Source organism: Acinonyx jubatus, chromosome A2 (genome assembly GCF_027475565.1).
Source record: "Acinonyx jubatus isolate Ajub_Pintada_27869175 chromosome A2, VMU_Ajub_asm_v1.0, whole genome shotgun sequence".
Classification (NCBI taxonomy): Eukaryota; Metazoa; Chordata; class Mammalia; order Carnivora; family Felidae; genus Acinonyx; species Acinonyx jubatus.
This window is the reverse complement of record NC_069383.1, coordinates 20,225,450-20,250,474: the sequence shown is the minus strand read 5'-3', so window position 1 is coordinate 20,250,474 and position 25,025 is coordinate 20,225,450. Positions and strand designations below refer to the sequence as shown.

At 39.0% G+C, this 25,025-nt stretch overlaps 1 protein-coding gene and 1 pseudogene across 3 annotated transcripts in view; both read right to left on the bottom strand.

Annotated features, from left to right (window-relative positions):
- The window catches only part of CHCHD3 (coiled-coil-helix-coiled-coil-helix domain containing 3), a 278,785-nt gene that overhangs the window by 203,437 nt on the left and 50,323 nt on the right, over window positions 1-25,025 (bottom strand). For all 3 annotated transcript variants that reach the window (XM_053218065.1, XM_015073046.3, XM_053218066.1), the window contains exon 3: window positions 15,716-15,797. In XM_053218065.1, the coding sequence (XP_053074040.1) occupies window positions 15,716-15,797 (82 nt within the window). The remainder of the gene's footprint in view (window positions 1-15,715; window positions 15,798-25,025) is intronic.
- Window positions 17,301-21,743, bottom strand: LOC106975700 (synaptophysin-like protein 1; annotated as a pseudogene).

Here is a 25,025-nt window from a genome sequence, read left to right as displayed (position 1 = left end):
TCTACTTGGAGAAATTTACCCCAAGGAAGCAATGCTGGATAATACTGTAATAGGAAAGGAAATAACACTGGATATGTGTTAATTTGGTAACAAGGATATTCAAAGCATTGTCCACAGTAGTGAAACATTCTACGCTATTTATTTGGAAGGCAAAGTCTCAAATGGTGAACTACCATGAAAGTATCCAATGACAAAACGTCCATGATACGTTTAAGAAGAAACGTAAAGCAGCTTAGAAAAACAGGAGTTACAATATGACATCACTTCTGTTACCTTCCCCCATGTACCAAAATATTTACAACGGTTTTTGGGAGCAGTGGGATTTTGGCAATTTTCATCTTCTTCATTTTGTTTAGCTGCTTTTCTCTAATTTTGTATACAGTGCACATTACTTTTGAAATTAGAGTAAAACATTTATTACTACTGTGTGCCTCTGACTATCCTTTTATCCATAGATATTCTCAAATAGTAGGAAGATGGTACGGGTGAGGGGATGATAGGACATAGAAAAGCAGAGCAGGCTACGAGAAAGAATCGACTACAGACAAAGGAAGAGAAACAAGCAGAGGCAGGCTCTAGAGAGGCTCAGGGACAGGCTGGTGCTCAGGAACCAATTCCCCTTGTCGAGGGCCTGAGGGGCCACTAGAAGTGGGCAGAGAAGGTGGCCCGTGTCATGGCTGCTGCTGACTCCAGATCCCTGCAGCATTTAAAGTTTCACGGATAGGGGAAACTGGCAACTCTCTGGACCTCCTCAGGGACCCCCAAGCTACATACTGCTGAGCCCTCTCCCCACCACGCTACAATACATGTCTCCCAATCTTCTGATTCTCTTAGCTTCTTGATTAATTTATTTGCCCTTTCAAAATGTCCTCTAATTCATTACAGCCTTCCTGGAATTGCTGTCTGGCTTCTCAACATGTGATATCAGATGTCCCATAAACAACAGGACTATTATATTAAAACCGTGAATTAGATCCGAGCATCCTATTTCTCCCTAAGCCTATTAACTTGATGTTCTACAGGTTGAATCTCATTTAATTTGCCATTTACAGGATAACCTTTCCAGGTGTATCTTTCAAGTCCTTCCTGCTGTTCTGGATATCTCTTCATATCTGTATGTTGGGGAAAATCATCAGAATGAGGTAAGAAAATTAATCCTGTTTTTCTCCTAATGGGAAAAACTGGAGAGGATGAGCACACAGTGCAATCAAGTCAAGACTGGGCAACACCCTGAAGAGGGCTGGCTTCCTGACTGAAGACTGAATAGCCAGCTGCTCACAGAGAAAAGCAAAGGATACTTCTCTGAAATGAGAAGATTGAGTGATCAAAAGGGTCAGTTAAGGCAATTTCCTATTCTTCAGCATTTTGCCATTCGTTATGCAGTCAAAGGTGTTATGTCTCTATGCACAGAATTGTCACCATATGGTACCGGAATCAGCAGATCATATTACCAATGATTTTTAGGAGAGGAAAATTCAAAACGATACTTCTCTGTTATCTATACACACATGCAGAAAAGCAAGAAATTCTATGGGGGCGGGGGGGGGGGGGCGGGGGGGCACACTTATATAACACAGCAAGGCCAGGCATGTTGTCAATAAAAGTAAATTAAAAAATCACTTTGCCACTTTTATAACCTCTCAGTTTTATACTGTGTTAGAATGATATATGTTAAATACATCAAGATAACGCTAGTCAGTCATGAAAAATGCCTAAGACAAATTTAAATGACCACCATAATAAAGAATTTGATCTTTTCTTTTTTGTATTCTCCCTAGGCTTATGTCAGTAAACTAGAATAAACATGTTATTAAAAGAGAATCAATAGAAGGCTTTAAAATATACAGCACCACAAAAGGTCAAGCCCTGGTATCGATTTTAATATAACGTTTTTTGTGCAGCTTCCCAAAGGGTTCTTTTCTAATATTGTTCTTCATTTTTCTCTCACTTTGCTCCCTGACTGGTGAATTTGTTGTTCTTGTCTGCAAAAAGCTGTCTAAAGCTGGGTTTGCTGAGTGTGTGTCATTCCTATGACAAGCTGCTGGAAATGAAAAAACAAAAAAGTCAACCAAAAAAAAAAAAAATTAAAGGTAGTAGGAGGATAGACAAGAGAGCATGAAGCACAAGACAACATTCAAATAGCAAAGAGTGCAGAAATGCTGAAACTCACAACAATTTGCCATCGTGGACCCTCCTGGGCTTTTATCCCCCCAGGGGCCTTGCATGGACACCGAATCCTTGAAGCCAGGAAGGCGGAGGAAACCTTCCTGGTCTCTTGGGATTCAACAACAACAACAAGAAAAAACGATCTCAAAAAACCAGGTAAAGGACACAAATTTTCAAAATACAAATCCATGTGACCCCAGGCTCCTCTTGAACTTAAAGCACCAAATGTTCAAAGGAAAACTGGAACACCTTCAACAGGATTCGAGGGGGCTAATGAGAGGCGTGCGGCTAGAGCCACAGACTTCCGGATTTCTGTCCCAACATTCAAGGTTCACAGACTGAGATAAAACACACTCAGTCATAGAAGTATGAGTGTGTGACACAGTGTGTATTTTAGGTGTAGTTCAAATTTTTTGTAGGTTTTTAGTTGCCAACAAAAATAGTCCAGAGTCCAAACCATAGTCTCCTAACTGTCAGTCTTTCACTTCTAGACAATGCTGACTAAGCAACTGTCTCAGGACAGGATAGAAAAATACATCATTTTTTGCCTGAGTCACATGAAACCAAAAAAAATGCTGCCTCTGCAGTTAAACCTGCGAGTTAGTTACACCTACTAGAGGGGAAGACATGAACCACAGTTGTTTCCTGAGACCCAAGAAAGCTGAAGAGGAACAGCTGGGAAAGAGGTGTAAGGGGAAAGAGAGCTGGATTCGAATCCTGACGCTGCCTTTTGTCAGTAACACAGCCTAGGGCAAGGGACTCACAGCCTCTCCTCCGAGTGGAGTGGCGTTCCAACTGTAAATCAAACCTGTGAGGAGCAGAGCTACCCATCCATTTGCTCCCAGTTTGGCTGGGGGGGAAGGGGGGGGGCGCCCAGCCTTGAATCCTGAGGAACTGTGAGGGGTATCATCCTACAGGCTGCCATACAGGCTAAGGAAGGGTGGTCAGAAGGCTCCTGCAGGAGTGCGGAGCTAAGGTACACAAATACAGCAGCACGGCACCCGGTAAACAGGAAGCAATCGTTAAGTGAGAGCTGCTGTTGTCACATGATAATTCTCCTGCCTCTTTTCCCTTCTGACAAATTCTATCCCATTCTAATCCTATTTAGCCATAACCATAAAATATCGTTTTAATTTGGTAATGCATTCTTGTTGACACTTACTATATATATATGAGTTCTGCCCTCCTATTCCAGTGGAAGAGACCGTCAATCAACAGCCAAAGTGCAATGAAGAAACAAAGTAGAGAAAAAGATAACCAGAGTGAGAGGACAGGAAAGAAAAAATATTCAGATAAAATAATCAGGGAAAGCCTCTCTGTGGGGCTGGAAAGAACACCAAATAGTAAAGAGGAAGCCAGCCATGCAAAAATGGAATACAAGTATTGTAGGCAAAGAGCTGTAGGCACAAACAGGTTTGCAGCTGATGCCACTGAAATGTCCAATGAGAAGGTGGGAAGAGATGAGGCATGAGCATATTCATATACAAAAGGAATCAGAGGACTAGAAGGTCATGGAAAGATCCGGACTTTATGCTAAATCTAATGAAAATCCAGTCGAAAATTTTAAGCAAATAAACTCCCATGATTCAAAATACATCTTTAGGGGCACCCGGCTAGCTGGGTGAGTAGAGCATCCGACTCTTGATCCAAGGTCATGAGTTCAAGCCCCACGGTGGGTACAGACATTACTTAAAAAAATAAATTTTTTTTTTAATTTTTTTTTTCAACGTTTTATTTATTTTTTGGGGGGACAGAGAGAGACAGAGCATGAACGGGGGAGGGGCAGAGAGAGAGGGAGACACAGAATTGGAAACAGGCTCCAGGCTCTGAGCCATCAGCCCAGAGCCCGACGCGGGACTCGAACTCACGGACCGCGAGATCGTGACCTGGCTGAAGTTGGACACTTAACCGACTGGGCCACCCAGGCGCCCCAAAAATAAATTTTTAAAGCACACTAATACTGCTTTGTGAAGAGAACGTGGAGACCAGGGTGGCTCTCTGGAGGAGACCTTGTAATTGTACAAATGAGAAATGATAAAGACTTAGACCAGGGTTTCTCAACCTTAGCACTGATGACATTTGGACTGAATAATTGATTCTATGTTGTTGGAGGCTGTTCTATGCATCATAGGATATTTACCAGCATCCCTGGCCACCACCCACTCCCTAGACACCAGGACCACCCTCTTCGTTGTGACAACTGTAAAGGTCTCCAGTCATGGCCAAATGCCCCAGGGGTGCAGGCGAGAGGAAACTATCCCCCCAACTGAAAACCGCTAGCTTAGACTAAGTAGGGATAGAAATAGTGAGGGACAATGGATTTGCAATACATTTGAAAAGCAGGGACAACAGGGCTAATTAATTAGAAGGGGGAAAGGAGAGACATAAAGGCAAGAAGAAGGGAGCAAGAATAATCAGTAATCAAAATTCTAATATTACCCTCAATTTTTGTTAGGCTAACATGTAAGTTTTCAGTAGTTTCAGGAAAGTGCTTTCTATGTCAAACCTACCTGGAGCTGTACAAATAACTTATGTTACAGAAACTCACTTGGACAATAGTTTGGGCTCTTTTTCTTTAAGTCTATAAAAACCGAATTGTATGGTTGACAGGTATATTCATAAAGAAATACATAATTCCCAACATTTTATAGCAAAATTTACTGAAATATTAATATTCATCCACTATTTGACAGTATTTTGACAGTTTTATTTCAAAATACAGTCATGTGAATTAAAAAAAATACCAAAAAAAAAAATCCCTTTACTTATGAATTCTTTTCAAAACTAAATTCCTTATTTATTGAGCTCCACAATCAAGGCAAAAATTGTACTGAAATCTGAAAAACATAAAACTTCAGTAAACCACACCAAAAGAGCCTCAGAGAGAACATTCAGACTAATATATAATCGGTAACATCACTGTTGGACCAGAAAATAATTTAGCCTCTGAGACACAGTCAAGTAGAGTGGTGATCAGTATGATTTCAGATTCCAGACTGTTTGTGTTCAAATCCCAATTTCTCTATTTTCTGGGTATGTGACTGTAAGCAAGTCAATCTCTGTGTGTTTCAGATACTTCATCTGCAAAGTGAGTGTGCCAGCAGAAGAGAACTTCCTTCACAGCACTGCTGTGAAGGATTAAATGATCAATCCGTGCAAAGTGCTTGCACCGGTGCTCGGCACAAAGGAAGGGTTCAAAAACTATCCGCTGTTACTATTATTACTTATTATTACATATTATTACTGTGACTATTACTTTTCCTAGGTAGAGTCTTCTTAAATGGCGTGTATTATCAGATCTAAAGTCTACCTGTAAGATCTGTATAAATGGCACACATGGGAAGAGGCCCACAACATAAGATTGGGAAGGGAAAAAAAGCAAGTTATACAACATTATTACTTCAATCTCATTTTGTTTAAAACACAAACCATGTAAAACACTGTTAAGAATATATTTCCCCCTGGGTATGAATGTGTGAATGGTTTTCTACGGGGAAACAGCAGAGTAAGGGAGAGAGGGGTAAAGATGATTAACTTTTTGTTCTTCTATATTATCTGAATTTCTTCAATAGGTATTTCTTTTGTGTGTGTGTGTGTGTGTGTGTGTGTGTGTGTGTGTATTTTTTTTTTTACAAATAAACATCCGTGTTTTCAGTAGTTTGAGGAATGACCTTTCTAAGTCAAACCTACCAGGCTCTGTAGCAATAATAAAGATTGCAGACACTGCCAGGTAATGGTTTTTAAAAGGCGAAAGATTTATATGAAGAGAAACCAGAGTATGGGCAATGGTCTTTAAATTGATTGACATTTCCCATATTAAATTAGTGGTCTCAGTTGCCTTTTTTTTTGGTTTTGTTTTGATTTGGTTTGCTTTTAATCCATCATCCTACTGTACTTATAGCAAAATTGTAATTTATGGGTTTTTAAGGAATTCTTGTTCTAATCTAATCACCATTCGTCAAATGGCACCGGGAGATAAGGAATTTAAGCAATCCATTCTAAGAAGCTGTGAAGGAACTTCAATTTAAATCATTAATTGAAACATTAATGGTTAATAAACTATTTTTATACTTTATACTTGATGTCAAAAAGCACACTAAAATCATTTTAATGGGATAACTTCGAAAACCAGTTCAAGTGAAATAGTTTGAGTGTGAAATAGTATGAGTTCCCTACACAGTATATGTGTAGGGAAGCAACTGTAAACAGTATATGATAAATTGCTCCACACACATCGTACCTGCACATTATTCAATGCAGGAATTCTATATTCTAGTTCCAAAGGCACATTGCCCTAACAGCTAATTTTCTTAACTGATTTAAAAACACAGAAGTTTGTCAACTAAATGTGATACCTTATCAGATTACTTTGACTATTACAGAAAAAACAAATAATAACAAACGCTACAAACCAAAAATCCAACACATGAAGCAACACAACCGATAAAAAATACTAGAATGACTGTAAGTCTCCTAAAAAAAAAAAAAAAAAACAAAAAAAAAAAAAAACAAAAACAAAGAAAAAGCCCAAGAATGAATATAAAAGTAGAAATGCAAAATGATTTCCACTCCACAGTCATTTATTTAAGTAAATCCTACACCTCTTTATTACTTCTCGAACAATGGCAGGGCCCAGGTGGCTCCACTGAACTCAACAGAACACTGCTGAGCACACGTGTGCCTCAGTGACCAGAAGCTGACACTCATCTCTAAAGTTCAGGAGACAGAGGACCACCTGCTGCCACAGGCGGAGCCACCACACTGAGCAGTTAAGAAAAATGTCCCAATCTTAAGCTAATAAGGAATTTACATTGCCTCCATCACTTAAAACATGTACACAAATAAGCATTTAATAATTAAGTTACAGCCTACATAAATAAAGAATATTAACTTTAAACACAAATTCTCAAAATATTTTGGTCCTAAAATAAAGGAAGTTGTAAAAAAAAAAAAAAAAAAAAAGTTGCCCAGATCTAATAACCAGGAGCACACTACAGAGGTCCTTTTCGAAGCGATCTTTTATCTACTATGATTCAGAAGTGAAAGTCCAAGTAAATGCTTGCTACTCCTCCCCACAATGATAAATGAAAAACTTTAAGGGAAGGACTCCCTGTACACACGGAAAGGTAGTACTGTGGGACAGTAAAGTGCATGGACTCCATCGACTTGGGTTTGAATCCCAGACCCACCGCTTACTAGATACAAGCCTGGGCAAGCTCCTTTACCTCTCATGTTCCTTATTTATAAAGTGGGGGTAACAGAGGTGCTGAGAGGATGAATGACTTAAAATACAGAAAGTGCTCAGAACAGCACTGAACACACAACAAATACAAGGCAACACCACCTACAATTTTTTTTTTTAATTTTCTCATTTTAGTTGGGCAAATGGGTCCTGAAATGCAAATGGTTTTCATAACAGATAATATGTGACCCCAGAGTGTATATCCTATGTGTGTCTGTCATGTATAAACTGTGAAGAAAGTTTCCAAAGACAAACCATATCCACTTCTGGATAAGAATGGGATATGAAAGAATATGGGTTCTCTCAGCAAAATACTTACTAGAAACTTAACATGAGCCACTAGCTTTTTAACAGTTTTCACCAACCAGGAAAGGAAGGGGGAGGGGTTATTACTTAAACATCAAAATGTGTCAATGTTTAGAAATATTATAATGCTGAGAAAAAACTTTACATCTGATTTACAACCGTGTTGCCCACACTCCTTTTCAGCTTGAGACTCTACTGGCAAAGCTGTTAAAGTCAGAAGAAGAAAGAAGGGACCCTGTCTGTGTATTTTTCCAGTTTCCAAAGGGAACTGCCATAGAAGGATCTCACATTCTTCTACACTCTTCCCAACACAGCATTCATTACCAGCAGGATCAGCAGATGTCTTCCCCAAGGGCCAGGACTGCGTGCTCAGCCAGGGTAAGGCCCAGCCTACGTGGACCACCGTTCATAAATACTAACTTCTGGACTCAAGGAAATGGACATCAGGCCACTGCCCACTCACCTTCTAGAACAGAAACAAAACCACATCCATCCAACAAATGCCGTTTGGACAAGACAAGTACACTCCTCACACAGAAAGTGTCCAAATTGGAGAGAAAATTATCCTTACCCCAGGTTTCTCAAACTAAGCCCTAATTAGCATCAGGGCCTATGAAGATGATTCCCAGGTCTCTAGGAAGGGAAAAGAGGGGGGAAAAGGCTGACAGAGCTCTACATCCCTAGTCCTAGCCCTAACCAGATGGCACTTTATATTGGAGTCCCATGTCGAGCTTCCTTTGAATCAATGTTTTACAGGATGATGAGAGTCAATATGATTCTATCACCTCAGCAATCGACAGTGTGGGGCTGAGGGGCTGTCCAATTCAAGTCCTGGTTCGGCTGCTGACTAAGAAGCTTCACATATGTCTACTTCAGTCATATGTTTCTATGAAACAGTGATAAACTATTAATGCTACTGTCAGTGTTATGGAAGGAATGATAAATGATTCACAGAGCACATTACCACCCCCTCCCATCCCCAGATTGTACTGGGCAATGCAGAAACAGCAACAAGAACCACTACAACCACAGAACACGCAGAAACCAATTCGTAGAAACTTCCAAATGCAGAAACCAATTTTGGCACAAATCAAACACTACGCTTCACGAGAGAAAACTCTGTAATTACTATCAGAAGATACACGGGAACAAGAAGTGGTTGAACATCACTGCTGTTACAATCAGTGAAAAAGTTACAGATTTCTACGGCATGCTTGACTGATTCTGGTTTTCCAGGCTTAATATTCCTACCATGTAGAAAGAGCTTCTTAAACAGGATTCAGGGTGGGCTTCTCCAACAACGTGGCATTGAAAGGAAAGAAAAATGGCTTTGGAAAAAGAAGAGATTTAAATAAAACACAGACTCAATAATCCAACCTTCTATAATGACTGGTTATAGAATGGAGTGGATTCTATTAAAAAGAGAAAAGTGTCACTTGAAGAGAAAAAGATGAAAGCAGCAGATGGTGAGAGATTCCAATAACCAGTACATACAAAGCACTTCCAGTCATGTTCCCCGGAAAAGTACTGGGTGGCTACACGTGATCTTCCTACTGCACTGAGAACGGGTTAGGTCTTGATCTACTTTTAAACAAATGGAATAGAAAAGGGATGGGTATAAAACAACAGCAATGCAGTATGCATTTAAAAAAAAAAAAAGGCTTCAATAAGAAAATAAATCTATTATATTAGGGCTTTTAATACCACAGAAGGAGCTCTTAAATGTCAGCGACTATAAAGGAGTAGTTTGCAGATAATGCCAACAAACTGTCCACTACCATTAGCAAGCCAGACACAGAAATACATTCGCATCACAGCAGACTGATACACATTACACCCGGATATCAGAGGAGTGTCACTGAAGAATGATAACTCAAATTTCATCAATCACCTTATTTGCAAATATTTATAAATCAGAAGTTAAAATTCATTTGCCTGTGACAGTGGAGTGCCTTGAGAAAATACTGACTGCTAACTGATCTTTTAAAGTCACTTAAAAACTACACTTTTAAGGGGCGCCTGCACGGCTCAGCCGGTTGAGGGTCCGACTTCAGTTCAGGTCATGATCTCACAGTTCATGGGTGCGAGCCCCACCTCGGGCTCTGTGCTGACAGCTCAGAGCCTGAAGCCTGCTTCAGATTCTGGATCTCCCTGTCTCTCAGTCCCTCCCCTACTCGCGGATGTGCTCTCGCTCACTCTCTCTCTGTCTCTCAAAAATAAACATTAAAAACAGTAAAATAAAAAACTGCGCTTTTATGATGAGTACGGTTATCCATGGTACTTCTTGCCTGAAACTGTTTTTTTTTTTTAAGTAGTATACACCTAGAGATTACACACAGGCTGAAAGTATGTGATTTCATAACTGTGTGATTTGTGTCTACAATTGGAAAATGGTGTTTCACACTGCACTAACTTAAAACAAAGATTTATAAGACAAGTATCTATAGTCTCTAGTTAAAGTCTAATTTTATTTTTTATTAATTTTTTTAATGTTTATTTATTTATTTTGAGAGAGAGAGGTCGAGAGTGAGCGGGGTAAAGGCAGAGAGAGGGAGGGAGACAGAGAATCCCAAGCAGGGACCGCGCCAAAGCCTGATGCAGGGCCCAAACCCACGAACCATGGGGTCATGACTCATGGTCAAGAGTTGGATGCTTAACCAACTGAGCCACCCAGGCGCCCCAACGTCTGGTTTTTAAAGGCATAATTTGTTTTTATTTTTAACAAAACATAGAATATATATGTATATGTTATAGAATAGGCCGTCCTTGCTAGAAGACTGTCAGGATTTTCCAGGCCCAGTGATTCAACTCAACAATTTCTGTGAGAGCTCACTACATGAAAGGCATCACGCTACGTAACTTCTGACATGTATTTTCAGTGGGACGCTAACTCACAATACCCTGTTTTTCTCCAGTGGACTCTTTCCTCCTTCCTTTCCCACTTTTTTTCCTGTAAGGGCAGAAAACATCTAATAATAAAGCTGAAATGAATTATGATACATAATGAGTTTAAACAGAAGATACCATCACTGTGAATTTCACTTTTACGATAAGAAACTAAATGCACAAATAAGCTTATTTAAGCCCTTGTTTGCTGACATAAACCCTTACTTGATGTTCTAAATTGAAAACTGAATGGACTGTGCTCTACTCTAACTTACCCACATACTGATAAAATTTATGACTAATTTATTAACCAAACTAATTATTTTAAGTCTCACAAATCTAAGGTAATTTTCCAAGTAATTAAAAATGAGGTGAAATTTCAACTGATGTCCATCAAAAACAGCAGGTAAGTCATCTTGGTTAATGCTCGGTTAGTTACAACATCGCGTAGCTATTCCCTTCCTGGTTTCTTGAAGAAAGGTTATTAAAACTGAAACACCTACACTTGCCTTTATAGGTAAAGAGGTGAAATTCAAATGCCAAAGGTCAGAGGTCAGAAGTAGTTCCATTTTTCTTGCTGTCAGAGACTGACTCTTGGATGTGGGGTGCAAAAGACCACATATTGTGGCATACTGTGTCCCTGCTACATTGGCCTGCTACGGTTACAACACAGTACGGTCGGCCATAATCCAAAACAGTCAATAAAGAATAACAGCAAAAACACACTGCTGACACGGGCATTCAATTTACTCTTGACTCCCAATGCACCAAACAACCGTTCCATCCATGAGATGTGGTGGTAAGCAAAACTAGGATTCCAAATTAGACCCATCAATTGTAGTGTACTACTACTAGGTCAGTGATTTGGGGGGTGTCATCTTGTCAACTAAGCAAATAACTAAAGATTTTCATAAAAGAGAATCAGACCTAAAATTAACTGAACTGAGCTTCCACATGTAAGTGTTTTCTGAGATACGATGAGAATACAACACATACAGTCATGGGGCTTACAATCAGCTGCATTGTCACTGGTCTTAACGAAGACCTTTTCCTACAAAGCAACTTTTAATTAGGCTACGTCTGCTGGTTAGATTTCAGAGAGTGGAGATTTAAAGGAAAAGAGTTCAGGTGAATTTTCAATAGCCAGTCCAAACATTTCTGAACCGGATCTAACGGCGTGTGGCACAGCCAGGCAGAGATGCCGTCCAAGGCATTCCGAGCAGGTGGGACAGGAGGCAGACCCTCAGGAAGTCCTTTCGGACCTGACAGATGTCACGGCCTGGAGCATGTGGACTGTACCGGAGAATGCAGCTCCAGGACTGTGATGTGCCGTTTTTTCTCCCGCCTGAAAGCATCTCACAACTGCTGTCTGCCACGCGGCAGTCCTGCACGGTTGTCACGGCCTGTGTGTAGCATCAAAACTTGCACAGCTGGCAGCAGCAGCCTGGAAAAAACCCAGGAATGACAAGGGAGCAACCTTGTAAGGAAGGAATGCTGCATTGCCAAGGTGTTGATAGCACAGAATATGGGATCCCATATGGAAAAGCAAGAACATCAAGACCCTGAGTCAAAGAGCGAGTCAGAAGAATCAGACCCAATATGAACAGGGACATATTGGGCCAGATCATTCTTTGTGTGGGGTGGGGGGGTTCACCCTATGCATTACAGGATTTTTAGCAGCACCTATGGCCTCACCTGCTAGATGGCAATAATGACAAGCTGTGACAGCCAAAAATGTCTCCAGACATTGTCTTATGACCCCTGGGGACCAAAACCTCCCTCAGTTGAGAACACTACCTTAACCTATTTATTTTGCTTACATTTTCCTTTTTCATGAATACACAAAGTAATAGGTTTTTTAAAAATTCAAAGTAAATCTTAATGAGCTCTTTCAATAAAGTTTCTAAGAGATAAACTACTGTGCTATAATTTGCAGCAATTTTTTTTAGTGGTACATCAAATGCTTCTTAAATCGATGACATCTTCAATTCAATGAAATTTAGCCGCCCACCATTCTTTCCCCTTTGTTGTGAAACCTTCATCCTGATTTCCTTTGGGAGAATTACTTCTACCCTGCTGTGTACAGTTTCAGTAGTACTCAGTTCTTCCCTACCTAGTAGTTCTCTCATCTTCCTTTTGATTCTCTTGAGCTATCCAATATGCTTCTAAAAATTTCCTCGCTTCCTAAGTTACCCAGAGTTCAGTTTCAGTCTTTCAACCAAAAAACCTAACTGAAACAAAAGTCCTTCTTTAAGCTAGCCTGATGGAAGACATTTTGGATTAGCTCGCTGCCACAAAGTTCATCAGCTTATTAAAAATGTTACTGGTGGGGCACCTGGGTGGCTCAATGGGTTGAATGTCCAACTTCGGCTCAGGTCATGATCTCGTGGTTCCTGAGTTCAAGCTCCGTGTCAGCTCAGAGCCTGGAGCCTGCTTCAGATCCTGTGTCTCCCTCTCTCTCTGCCCCTCCCCCCGCTCGCACTCTGTCTCTCACTCTCTCTCTCTCTCTCAAAAAGAAACATTAAGAAAAAAATTTAAAAAAGAAAAAAATACTACTGCTTCCCTTACCATTCACCACATAGGCAGCATGAATGGATTATAGATGAAGCCAGAATTGTTGAAACAGTGTGATGGGCTTTAGGGATTCATTGTACTTATCTCTGATTTTCAGTGTGCTTTAAAATGTCCATAATAAGAAGGTAAAACAAGGATAACAAATACTCTGTAGAGAAAAATAACAAAATCTAAATGATTTCCAAAGTCCTTTTTGCACAAATTTGATTCCTTACACATACGTGTACCTACGTGCCAACCTTAAGTGCTTGGGAAACTACCTGCAGTTATGTGTGCATCTGGACAGCAAGGGGAAACAATGAAGCAGCATTACAAGTGACGGGACAATGGCACAAGGAACCATTCTCTGAAACTGCTTACCAGGGTTTACTCAATTAAGGCAACAGATACAATAATGTATAAATGCCTCGTGACTCCAAAACGTTGCTTTTAAAAGACTATGCATAAAAATTTCTTAATGCTTCTTCTAAAGTTTCTTCTCCAGTAGAAAAAAGAAAGAAAAAAAAGTAGCTATTGATTCTTCCAAGAACTACCATACAGATGAACACACACTTTTTGCCGAGATCTGACAGCTGGAAATTTTCATTCTGAAGAAGGGTTCAGACAAAATATTTTTGTAAAGAAAAAATAATAAAAAGGTTGTACTACCCTCCACTCTCCTTAAAGGTGACAGAAAATAAATTCTTTATCAATAGTCATTTGTCCAGTTACAGCAAAGCTGCCAACCCCAGTCCACAAGAGATAAGAAATTGGCTCTCACTGGTACCTTTTACTCATCCCATTTGCCCTTTACCCTTTCACAGACCAAGGCAGAGCAAATGGGAGTTGAATAATGAAGGGGGGGAAAAAACACACAAAAACAAAAACAAGACACCACAGTGAGAGTTATTGTAACTGAAAGCCTGTACCATATGTGGAGAAAAGACGAAAGTCCTATGTGAAATATAATAAGCAAAGTAAATATGAGAGTCTAACCAAAAAAAAAGCCTTATTAAAATAAAATTCAATTAAAAATAATAAAATTTCAAAGACAAGAAATTCTACCATAACATATCGATTTTCTTTGCTTCTTAATGAAAATGGTCTGAAATTTTTTGAATATTTAAACTCCACTCTCTAATTATATACTCCACCAACCTAACCCAATTAAGTAATTATAAAGTGTTGCGTAGGAAACTATTGAAATACACAGAAAACCCTTTTAGCAGTACTAATTACATCTTGATTTTTTTTAAAACCCTAAGCCCTGAGCCTTCCCTATTTCCTGAGAAAATGGTGGTCTTAATCTTAAAACTTATGTCCTATTCCATACATTTCAAGTAAATTAGAGGTAGCTCAGCACATTGTCAAAGGGAAAGAAATATTAGGGAACATTTTTCAAACTCCTCAGTTTAGAGATAAAAATCTTTAAGGCGCAGCGAGGTTAAATTATATGTTGAAGGTCCTGTGGTCAGTGAGGACTAGAATCCAATTCAAAGATTCTTTACATTGAGCTCTCTCAAACAAAATAGTTAAGCACTCCAAAATAAGAACAAATACATACTAGGCATCTACACATGTAGGCATGTGCCTAGTATTCACAGTAGAAAGATATTCACATGATTATATAATACACTGTGCTACATGCAAATTTCAGAAGGAGCACAGATGGAACACTTGACTCTATTTTGGATTAAAATGTATTCATATATTTTTATGAATAAGTACATACTTTAAATCTTTAAAAGTAGTATTTTTTACCACAAAAAATTATGCTGTCTTGAGCGTTGCTTTTTATCAATTTATGGCTTTTCCACATCTATCTGAATCAGCACAGGAGGATCTACTTGACTGTCTAGTACTCCATTGTCGGCATGTATCCTAAGTCATTCATCCTGTCCCCATAATGGGCATGTGGATTGCTTCCTGTTCTCTACTATTACAAAAACACTTCAGTGAACATTCTTTCAGCTGTTAGCAGTAGTAACAATGACAATAATTGTACAGATGTACAAAAGAATAAAATGTTCAAGAGTGGTTATCTCCATAGAACAGAGTTATGGAGGATTTTGATTCTTCAACCTTATATATTTCTGCAATGTCTCAGCTCTTTTAAGTGAGCACATTACTAATTAGTGCTATCTGTTAATATGAGCACTATGTAAAACATGTAACATTCACTAGTAACTACAACACCGTAAACCTTAACACCCACAGTAGACTACACAATTTACAATCACAAACCATTTGTTGAGAGAAACTAGCCTCAGAAATGCCTGGAGAATCCTCAAGAAATACTTCTCACATACCGAGAAACTGTACAATAATCACGCAGCTAAGAACCACACGAGAGATACAGCTGTCACAATCAAGTGTGGGAAGAGAGTAAGGGAGGGTTTGAACAAGCACCATCCAAAACTGAAAATGGCCACGTTCATATGTTCAACACATTCTGCAGCTCAAACACAAATATGAGTCTTATTACAATCACTCCTCTCCAAAAATATTTCATAATTATGACAAGAGTCCACCAAAATCTCTCTCAGATATCGCAAAACTCACCGTTTCTGATTTTCAGACTCTTTCTTGGCTTGCTCCAACGCCAGCTCCTCAGCCACTCTTCTTTTCAATTCTTCATCAGAAACTAGGATCAATAGAGTGGAAGGAGAGAAAATCAATGATTTCTTAAAAACAAAAGCAAGACAATACTCCAGAAAAACAAAGCAAAGACTAGATCTTAATGGGCAAAGTTCTGCCAGCTGGTCAGCATCTCCTTGGAACTACCTAAGCACTGTAGAAAAGACCAATTAGTGCACTTCAGGAGTAATTTAATCAAAAGTTCCCTGGTGACCTAGAAACTTCCACACCTGCCAAAACGTATAATAAACTCAAGTAGCTGCTTACTGCCCAGTGGGGACCGAACCATTAAGTACAAATTCTTTAGAATGATGTCCTATCATTAAAGTGTGACCATCACGTAGAAGAGGAGGAGAGGCTGGAAGGAAGGGACTTCAGAGAGGAAGAGGAAGAGGACATCAAAACATTCTCACTTTGATAATTAATCACTTTAAAGAACCACTTACGACAGGAAGAAAATCATTTGTATTTACAACCATTTTTCCATGATTTGTGAAAAAGGACATTTAAAATTTATGAAAATTTTATTTTTCTTTTAACTTCTTTATTAAGTTTGTTGCATAAAAGATACACGTTCTCATACTGACAAGTCTTGCCATGAACAAAAGCAACACAAATAAGGCAACAGCAAGGTGTGCTTCACATATAAACAATCATGTGGTAAGAATGAGAAATCTGGCCCTGTACAACAAAAAGATTAGGAAGCAAAATGTGAATAACCCCTGCATTCAGAATATACCCAAATGTGTGCACAAAGACAGTGCACCCATAATACAGCTCACTTAAATTCCTGTTTATGATGCATAATTCCTTAATCATCCACTTGTGCAAGAAGAATGAACATGAAGAAACATGAAATCCAAATTGCATTTATTTTCACAATATCAATGCTATACTCAAAATAGTAACTTCATTGAATCTAAAGGTTAAATGTTTCAAAGTGAAAGGCAATCTTAAATTTTTTAACCCTATGAAAGGGTCTGCGAGAACAGGTGGCTTATTTTTCTGCTTGCAAGGAGACTAGGTCTCAGCCTGCACTAAGTGGCATGAGCAACAAAGGACAACAGACAAATACCACTGAGAGTAATGCCCAGACATATCAAAATCTCGACTTGAACCATGTTCTTTCTACTTCTATAGCAAGTCTATTAAACGACCAGCGTAATGGAAGCTTCTGCCTCATGCGACAGAATCACTAACTTAACTATACATCTATCAGAAATTTCCAAACCCCATTTCCAAAACAATTTTAGTACACCTATTAAGTACTGTAGGTCACTTAGAAAACCAGAAATAAAACATACAACCAGTCTTTGCAAGTAAAAGTTTTTCATAACATACAAACAATGTTCAGATACAAATTCTGAACTAAATGTTTTTTCTAAATATGATTTATGTAATCAAGGCTTTCTTAAACAAAGACAGGTCTTAGATGTATGATCTGTACAAACTTACAGTAGTGTATATACAGTAGTGTATATACTGTGTAAATACACAGTAGTGTATTTTCCTCTTATTATGATATGACAATGTAACTCTTTTCTGAGTGAAGACATATGCTAAGGCTTAAGGTGTAAACAACTCTGGAAGGCAAACAACTTAGTAAAGAAATAACCAGTCATCTAAAAATGTGTATCATCTCATAACAGGCCCCTGAATTTTCAAATTTACATGTGAGAATATATTTACATCTTAAATTTCTAGGAAAGGCACAGGCTTTATATAAAAAAAAGCAGCAAAATTTTAAACCCACCAATTTACTGAAAAAGCCATTACTTTTATTAGAAACAAATAATGCTTCTCAAAATGGTGGCAACAGGTCAAAGTATAGACATGTTTCATACAGTGTATTTCTCCCTTTAATTATATTCCAGAAGGAGGTGGAATACCTCCTTGGGGTGGGAAGCAGAAGTATTTGATGGATTGTGTGAACTGGTCTCCTTGTACACAAACCATGCATTTCCTCCCCAAAGTATCATATTCAGAAAGCCAAAGATCACAGACACATTTAGGGATCCGCTACTAGTCACAGAGCCAAAATAACATGTCACTTCTTGATGGTCACAAGGCTGAAGTTCCTTGACAATACTGTGACCAGTAGCTACTTTAATATCTGTAAGAGCTTTAGCCCAGGCTGAAGTGCTCACCAACCACAGAAAAGTGGCAACAAGAGTAACAATGAAGCCAATCATGGGAAGGTTTCGACTATCCCGACACAGGTTCATATAACCAACATAGAGCAGAAGGGCAGCTAAGCAATACAGGAAGACAAAGACTGCAAATGTAACGTAGAATTGTGCAGAAGAAGAGTAATCTCCAGTAAGGACATAATTTTTCCAATTTACATCACACACGTTTGCATCTGGAATTGCCTCAAATAATGCTTCATTCAACCTGAATGGATAGGCAAAAAAGCAGCTGTAATCATCTTATTTTCACTAACTTTAGGACAAGTCACTTGAATTTCTGTTTTGCCCTTAAAACCTCCACAGGTGGCAAAAGCAAAGATAGAAGCAATCCACTCGAGGACCTTGATGAAGCTGAGTAGCTCCTTGAGCAGGTTGAGGTTGAGCTGGAAGGAGGACATCCTCTGAGGGAAGGGGGAAGAGAGCAAAAATGTTAAAGCCGTATTTTTGGAAACTATGTCATCCACGTCAAGTGCCAACAATTGGAGAGAGATGTAAAAAAAAAAAAAAAAAATGCTGAGAACACAGCTGGAGCTTTCTAAATACCTGGTGACTTGATTTGAAACATCTGGTGTTTCCAACTGGAAGATGTTGTACGATATGTTTTGTAAAGATTCTTACAGCTATGATAGCAAATCAAATAAACAAATCTGACATACTTCTTAAGAGCCTTCATAAGAAATATGTAGAGAGCATTTCCTCTTTACTAGAAATCCACTACCCAAAATCATGACCAAGAAAGCACCACAAAATTGGGGGGAATCTAGGGATACCTACAGGAGCTAAGAAGTATTTCAAATGGTAGAGGCTATTAGGTGGGAAATGAGGTGGGACCGTCTCTCCTGTGCAACAACACTTTGATGATCTCCACGCTTACCAGCACCTTGCCTCAGCGCATATGCAAAAAAGTGAATTACAACAGGACATAGAAAGCCTTTTTAAAATTTAGCTGACACTGGACAATAACAAAGAAGATATGGGAAAGGGCATAAGGATGTGTTCTCTTTTTTTTTTTTAATTTTTTAATGTTTATTTATTTTTTGAAAGGGAGGTAAGAGTGTGAGCAGGGGAGAGTCAGAGAGAAAGGGAGACACAGAATGTGAGCGGTCAGCACAGAGCCCAATGTGGGGCTTGAACCAAGGAGCCATGAGATCATGACCTGAGCCGAAGTCAGACGCTCAACTGACTGAGCCACCCAGGCGCCCCTGTGTTCTCTAAGTTGTAGATTATCAGGAAACAACAAGAGCATCAGAGGACATCATCAAGAAGGTGAAAAGACAACTGACAGAATGAGAAAAAATACTGACAAATCATATAGCTGATAAGAGACTTGTAGCCAGAATACACAAACAAAAAGACAACAAAATTAAAAATGGGCAAGGGATAGAAATAGGCATTTCTCTAAAACAGATCACACAAATGGCCAATAAGCATATGAAAAGTGACTGAAGGGCATTCATCATCAGGGAAAGGCAAATCAAAACAATGATACACCAATTCAAACACAGTATAATCAAAAAGACAAACATTAACAAGTGTTGCTGAGAACATGAAGAAATTTACGGCAGTATTATTGACAATATCCCAAAAGTGAAAACAACCTAAATGCCTATCCACTGATGAATGTATAAATAAAATGTATATCCATCTCAATAAAGCCTTACAAAGAAAAAAGAATATAATACAAAAAAAGAAGAATGGACAACGAATTAGGGAAAGGGTAAACACTAGTTGAGTCTAATCCCAGCTTGGCCATCAACAATCTGGAGGACCTAGGGGAAGTTACCAGCCTCTCTGGACAGTTTCCCTCAAAAGGTTGTTCTCAAATGGATGTTCTCCAGGGTCCCTTTCAACTATATACTATGCTGCCCTTTGGCTTCTCTCCTCCTTCACCGTCCATAAGATGAGAAAGATACAAGTCTAGGCTTTGAAAAGGTCACATATAATCAAGAAAAGAACTAGAACAGAGAATTCTGTCTATATTCAGGCAAATCTTAAAATTCTTTTAGTATTAAAGGTTTAAAACAATACAAACACCAACAAGAGAAATTAGACAATAATAGGTCAACGAAGAGTCTAAACATTATAGTCCCTGTTTTTCCATTAGCTAGACTTTGTATCAGTCAAATAACCTACCCGAGGTTCGACTTCCTCAACCAAAAACAGGACCCGCTGGGTTACACGGGTGTCAACTGTCTATGAAGTTCTAGGCTATGCACTCCACAAGGCGATGATTTTCACATCGTCAGCTACTTCTCATAAACAAGCAAAACAACATCACACTACATTGTTTCAAGTTGCTCACAGCTGGTAGCTCTAATTAGTAGCAAAAATTGAAACAAGTATTTAATCCGATTAGTGCTGCCCAAACTATACCCTTAAGTTTCACATACCAGTTAGAATCCACACACAGGCTGATGTGTAGTCACACCGCTTCCCCTGGATTTTTTTCAAATTACCACAGCAACATTTCTCTCAGGCAAAATGCAATCAAATTCTCAACCACAATTCAACTGAATTTCATTCAACCAATTAAAACTAAGTTTCAGTGAGACCTCAGCATCCCAGGTCTGAGGATACAGCAATGGGATCTGTTTCCTAAGTCTCCATATCTTCCACAGTGTGCTTTATGCCTCTTACAATATAGGGGCTTCCTACCACCGGAAAAGCCAAAGTCTGCAGAGAGCTTCTTACAATCGTGTGATAAACCTAAACTGGAACAGTAAGGACTCCATTACCAAACGGCAACGAGCTGGGTGGCTGGGAAGGCAGCCATGCAGAAGAGATTGCAGAGAAAGAAATGTAGCCTCAAGGCTTGTCCTCTTTCTCTATACTACCCTGCCTATCAGGTCAACCCCACCACCTGCCAGGGGTGAGGTGAGAAAGAGATGGAGGTAACTGGTGACGTCATCCAGGCAAGGCCACAAGGGAAAGAGGTGGGAGTGAGAAATTACCAGCAATGCAAAGGACCAGGATCTCCTAGAGGTCACTGAAGAAGACATGCCCAAGGGACCAACTAGCTGACATCACTTATGGTCAGTAAAGACACCAACGCACAGCTGTCTTTCTAATGCCCCAGCCAGTTCTTTAAAAAAAAAAACAACAAAATGCAATGTTGGGTCTCACATCCAAGGTCACAGCTGAAAAAGTAATTACCTTAGCTACAAGTGAGAATTTAAAATAACAAAAGATAAAACATGACCTAGCATAAAGAGTTTAAAATCTAAAATAGCAAATCTAAGCCAGGCAGGAAAATAAACCAGTGTAGTAATGGGTTTTGAGCAAATCTAAGTTTCATGTTATTTGTTTTTAAATCAATAGAATACAGAAAGCAACAATATATTTCTTCTGATGGGTCTGGTCCAAAGCACAGAAGGGAAAAAGATATACCATTTGGAGACCACTATTTAAAATGGCCTTTCTGAAAACACTCTTTTCAGCTCTCAGGATCTGAACATTTTCTCAAATAAAACTGTTATTAAATTAAAAGGTCAGAGTTTCAGGATGGACTACTTTAAGAGAAGCACAAGAAAGGCCAACCTTGCCTATTAGCACAGTGAGTTTCCAAGCAGATCTTTAGGGACGGGAAAAGTTTGTCAAATGAGAAAAAGTGAAAAAGAGAAATGCTCAAGCCATATAAATCAGATTTGCCACGGAAATCTGCAAACCTATTTCAAGCTCAGTAAGTATGGTTCCACAGCTTTTACATACATACGACACTTTCCTTTTAAAATGTGTTAAGACAAAAGGGTATTTTCTTCACATACTTGAATGCTTTGCTTTTAAAAATCTTCTCAAAAAACATGTTAATGTCTTCCTCAGTGGCAAATTGTGTCTTAATGAACACAAATACTGGCATTTTCTCAATTAGTTATAGATGATACAACACTGACCAAAGAACATGTGAGAAAAAGTCAAGTATTGCAATGGCTTGGATATAGCAAATCTGGCCCTAAATCCTTTATTTAAAACTATTATTGAAAACAATAGGGGTGCCTGGGTGGCTCAGTTAGTTGAGCATCTGACTTCAGCTCAGGTCATGATCTCACAGTTTGTGGGTTCGAGCCCCACGTCAGGCTCTGTGCTGACAGCTCAGAGCTCGGAGCCTGGAGCCTGCTTCGGATTCTGTGTCTCCCTCTCTCTCTCTCTCTCTCTCTGCCCCTCCCCCACTCATGCTCTGTCTCTCTCTCTCTCAAAGATAAATAAAAATGTTAAAAAAAAATTTTTTAAGACTTTAAATTAAAAAAAAGAAAAAGAAAATAATAAATACTTGCATGGTTGAAAGCTGCTCACAATTCCTAACAAATCTGTACTTGTTTTGAGTAAACAACATTCTAAACACATGTTTTCATTAGTCCACTAATTCTTTACTGACTGCCTAGCAATCTTTTACTCCTCTCGGCCACATTCTAAATTTCTAAGAATTTAAATTCTTGTTGTCTTAAATCTTATTTATTTATTTTGAGGGGTTGCAGGGAGGGGCAGAGAGAGAGAAGACAGAGAATCCCAAGCAAGCTCCACACTCAGCGCAGAGCCCAATGTGGGGCTTGATTCTCACAAACCGTGAGATCACGACCTGAGTCAAAATCAAGAGTCAGACGCTTAACCAGAGGAGCCACCCAGGCACCCCTGAGATTTTAAAGTCTAAAGAAATTCTGAGAATCTAAGTTTCTCATTTGGGTTCAGGATCAAATAAGAAACTCCGAGATTCCTACCTTGTTCTAGATCCTAGTGTCCTTAGGAATAGAATACCATGGTCTTAATACTCAGAGGAAGTGTAGCATAAATTCATTATGCCTCACTTGCTTCTATGTGATATGACTTGTGTCTAAATCCTGTTTTCAGAAACTGGTTAAACTAGGAGACCGGGAAGGAAGGGGTGAAGAGAGAGACTCACTATACTCAAGACAGTTCCTTGAGTGGAAAACAGAAATGACTCCAAAAGATGGAAGAATTTTATGAATGCCTCACACATCTATGAAAACACAAAAACTTGAAACTACTACTATGATTCAAGATTTACATGGATTCCCTGAACCTCAAGGGACGTATCAATGTCCCCTGTAACGTTTTCCGCCTATGACTTTCCTTTTCCCTTCATCTTCTTTGCAACATCCTTACACTATAATTCCCTCCCCAGTTACCATATTTCTTAAACAATCTCTAGAAGTTACTTAATGAAAATGATGGCTTGCCTCCTGGCAAAATGTCAGGTCCTTCGGGACTCTTTCTTTCCTCTATTTCTCTTTCCAGTTTTACCATCTGCACACACATGTCATGTCCGATTTTACAAAGCCTATTATTTTCATATGCTGGTTTAAAAACACTGAAAAGAAACTATGAAGATCTACTGACAGAAGGAAATAAATGTATATATTCGCATAACACAAGCAGATTTTACAGAAACAATGAAACTCTGCCAGGATTGAGATAGTTGAGCCACAGCTTACACCGGAAGACATAACCAAATTAAATTTTCAGCTCTGGAGAAATATCCATTAATCTTATAATTTCAACAAATTCATTAATAAACAAAAAAGAGCACTGATTGTTTTAAACATAATAATGAAAGCATCCATGCAATGAATGAAATACAGCACACAGTACATTAGAACTAAATGGCTCACAGCATGGGTTGCAGAATAAATCCTCTCCCACTCCTTATAAAAAGTACAGGGTTTGATTGGGAGAAGAGTCAAAAGATGACAAGGATACATCTCTGAGGTTAGAAAGAAACATGTAACAGCTTGCCATTATCCTTCTGTAGCACCATTTACTTGGCAGACAAACCAGATTTAAACACACACGCGCGCACACACGTATACTAAGTATGATGCTCAGCTGACAGTTATGTTAACTATCACCCAAGGATAATGTACTTTAAGACTGCCTTCAAAAACATGCTGTCGAAGTACCTGGCAGAGTAACTGAGGCTACCTATATGTTAAAGTTAATGACAACGTTAGAATGAAAAATCTCTAATGCACATTTATAACCACAAATACTGAATGAGAAAGCACAGTGCTACCAAGAGTTTGGCAGCCTAAACGTCAGGAGCACCAAGTTAATGGCTTCTTTCGTAGTATTACTGCTCCATCAGGATTTATATATACCTTTGTGAATTTCTAATTTGAATGGATAATATGCAAATAATGTCCACTTTATTGTTCACTTCACAATCAGCACTCACGGAAACCAGCTCCGTGTTCCTTTCTATGGGAAAACACACATCAATACCAGGCCACAGAAGCTGTATAGCAACAGACAAGCTCATCAGTCATATTCTACAGTTTCCACATTTTTAAGTAGATAATTCATAAAACCAGTATTGAGAATCAGATAGATCTAGTATTTCATGTCTTAATATCCTGAATGATAGTTGCAAGACCTCACAAAGCCTCAAGGAAAATAAGATCTATAATTTAAATTAAAAAATAATAATTACCTCTGGCTATTGCTTTTTGATGCATAGCTTAATTTTTTTCTGTTTCAGAAATGGATGTGTTTTATCATGGGGATAAAACTATAAATGAAACAGCGTTAAATCTCCAGCCCCAAATAAAGTACCCAAACTTCCCAAACTTGCTTCCATTTCACTTTGGTAGTCCTGAGCATGGACATACTCAAACATTTCTCCAGGGAGTCCTGTGAAATGCAAAGAGGGCCAAGCTGGAAATGAAGGGGGCTCCCGTTTAGTCCAGGCTTTGCCACAATTAGTTTTTGTAGATTTTGCTCAAAATCAGTTCATGAGATCGAGCCCCACATCGGGCTCTGTGCTGACAGTACAGAGCCTGCTTGGGATTCTCTCTCTCTCCCTCTCTCTCTGCCCCTCCTCTGCTCATGATCTCTCTCTCCCTCTCAAAAGTAAACAAACATTAAAAAAAAAGAAGAAACAGACACACTGTAAAATCACATACAATGTAAGTAAAAAGTGTACCTGCTACTCAAAAAAAGAAATTCAAGACAAGCTCCCCACCCTTCCCCCTCACTTCCCCACAGCACTGCCACCATCACCAGGTTTCTGCTCCTGGATGCTCCTTTACAGAAAT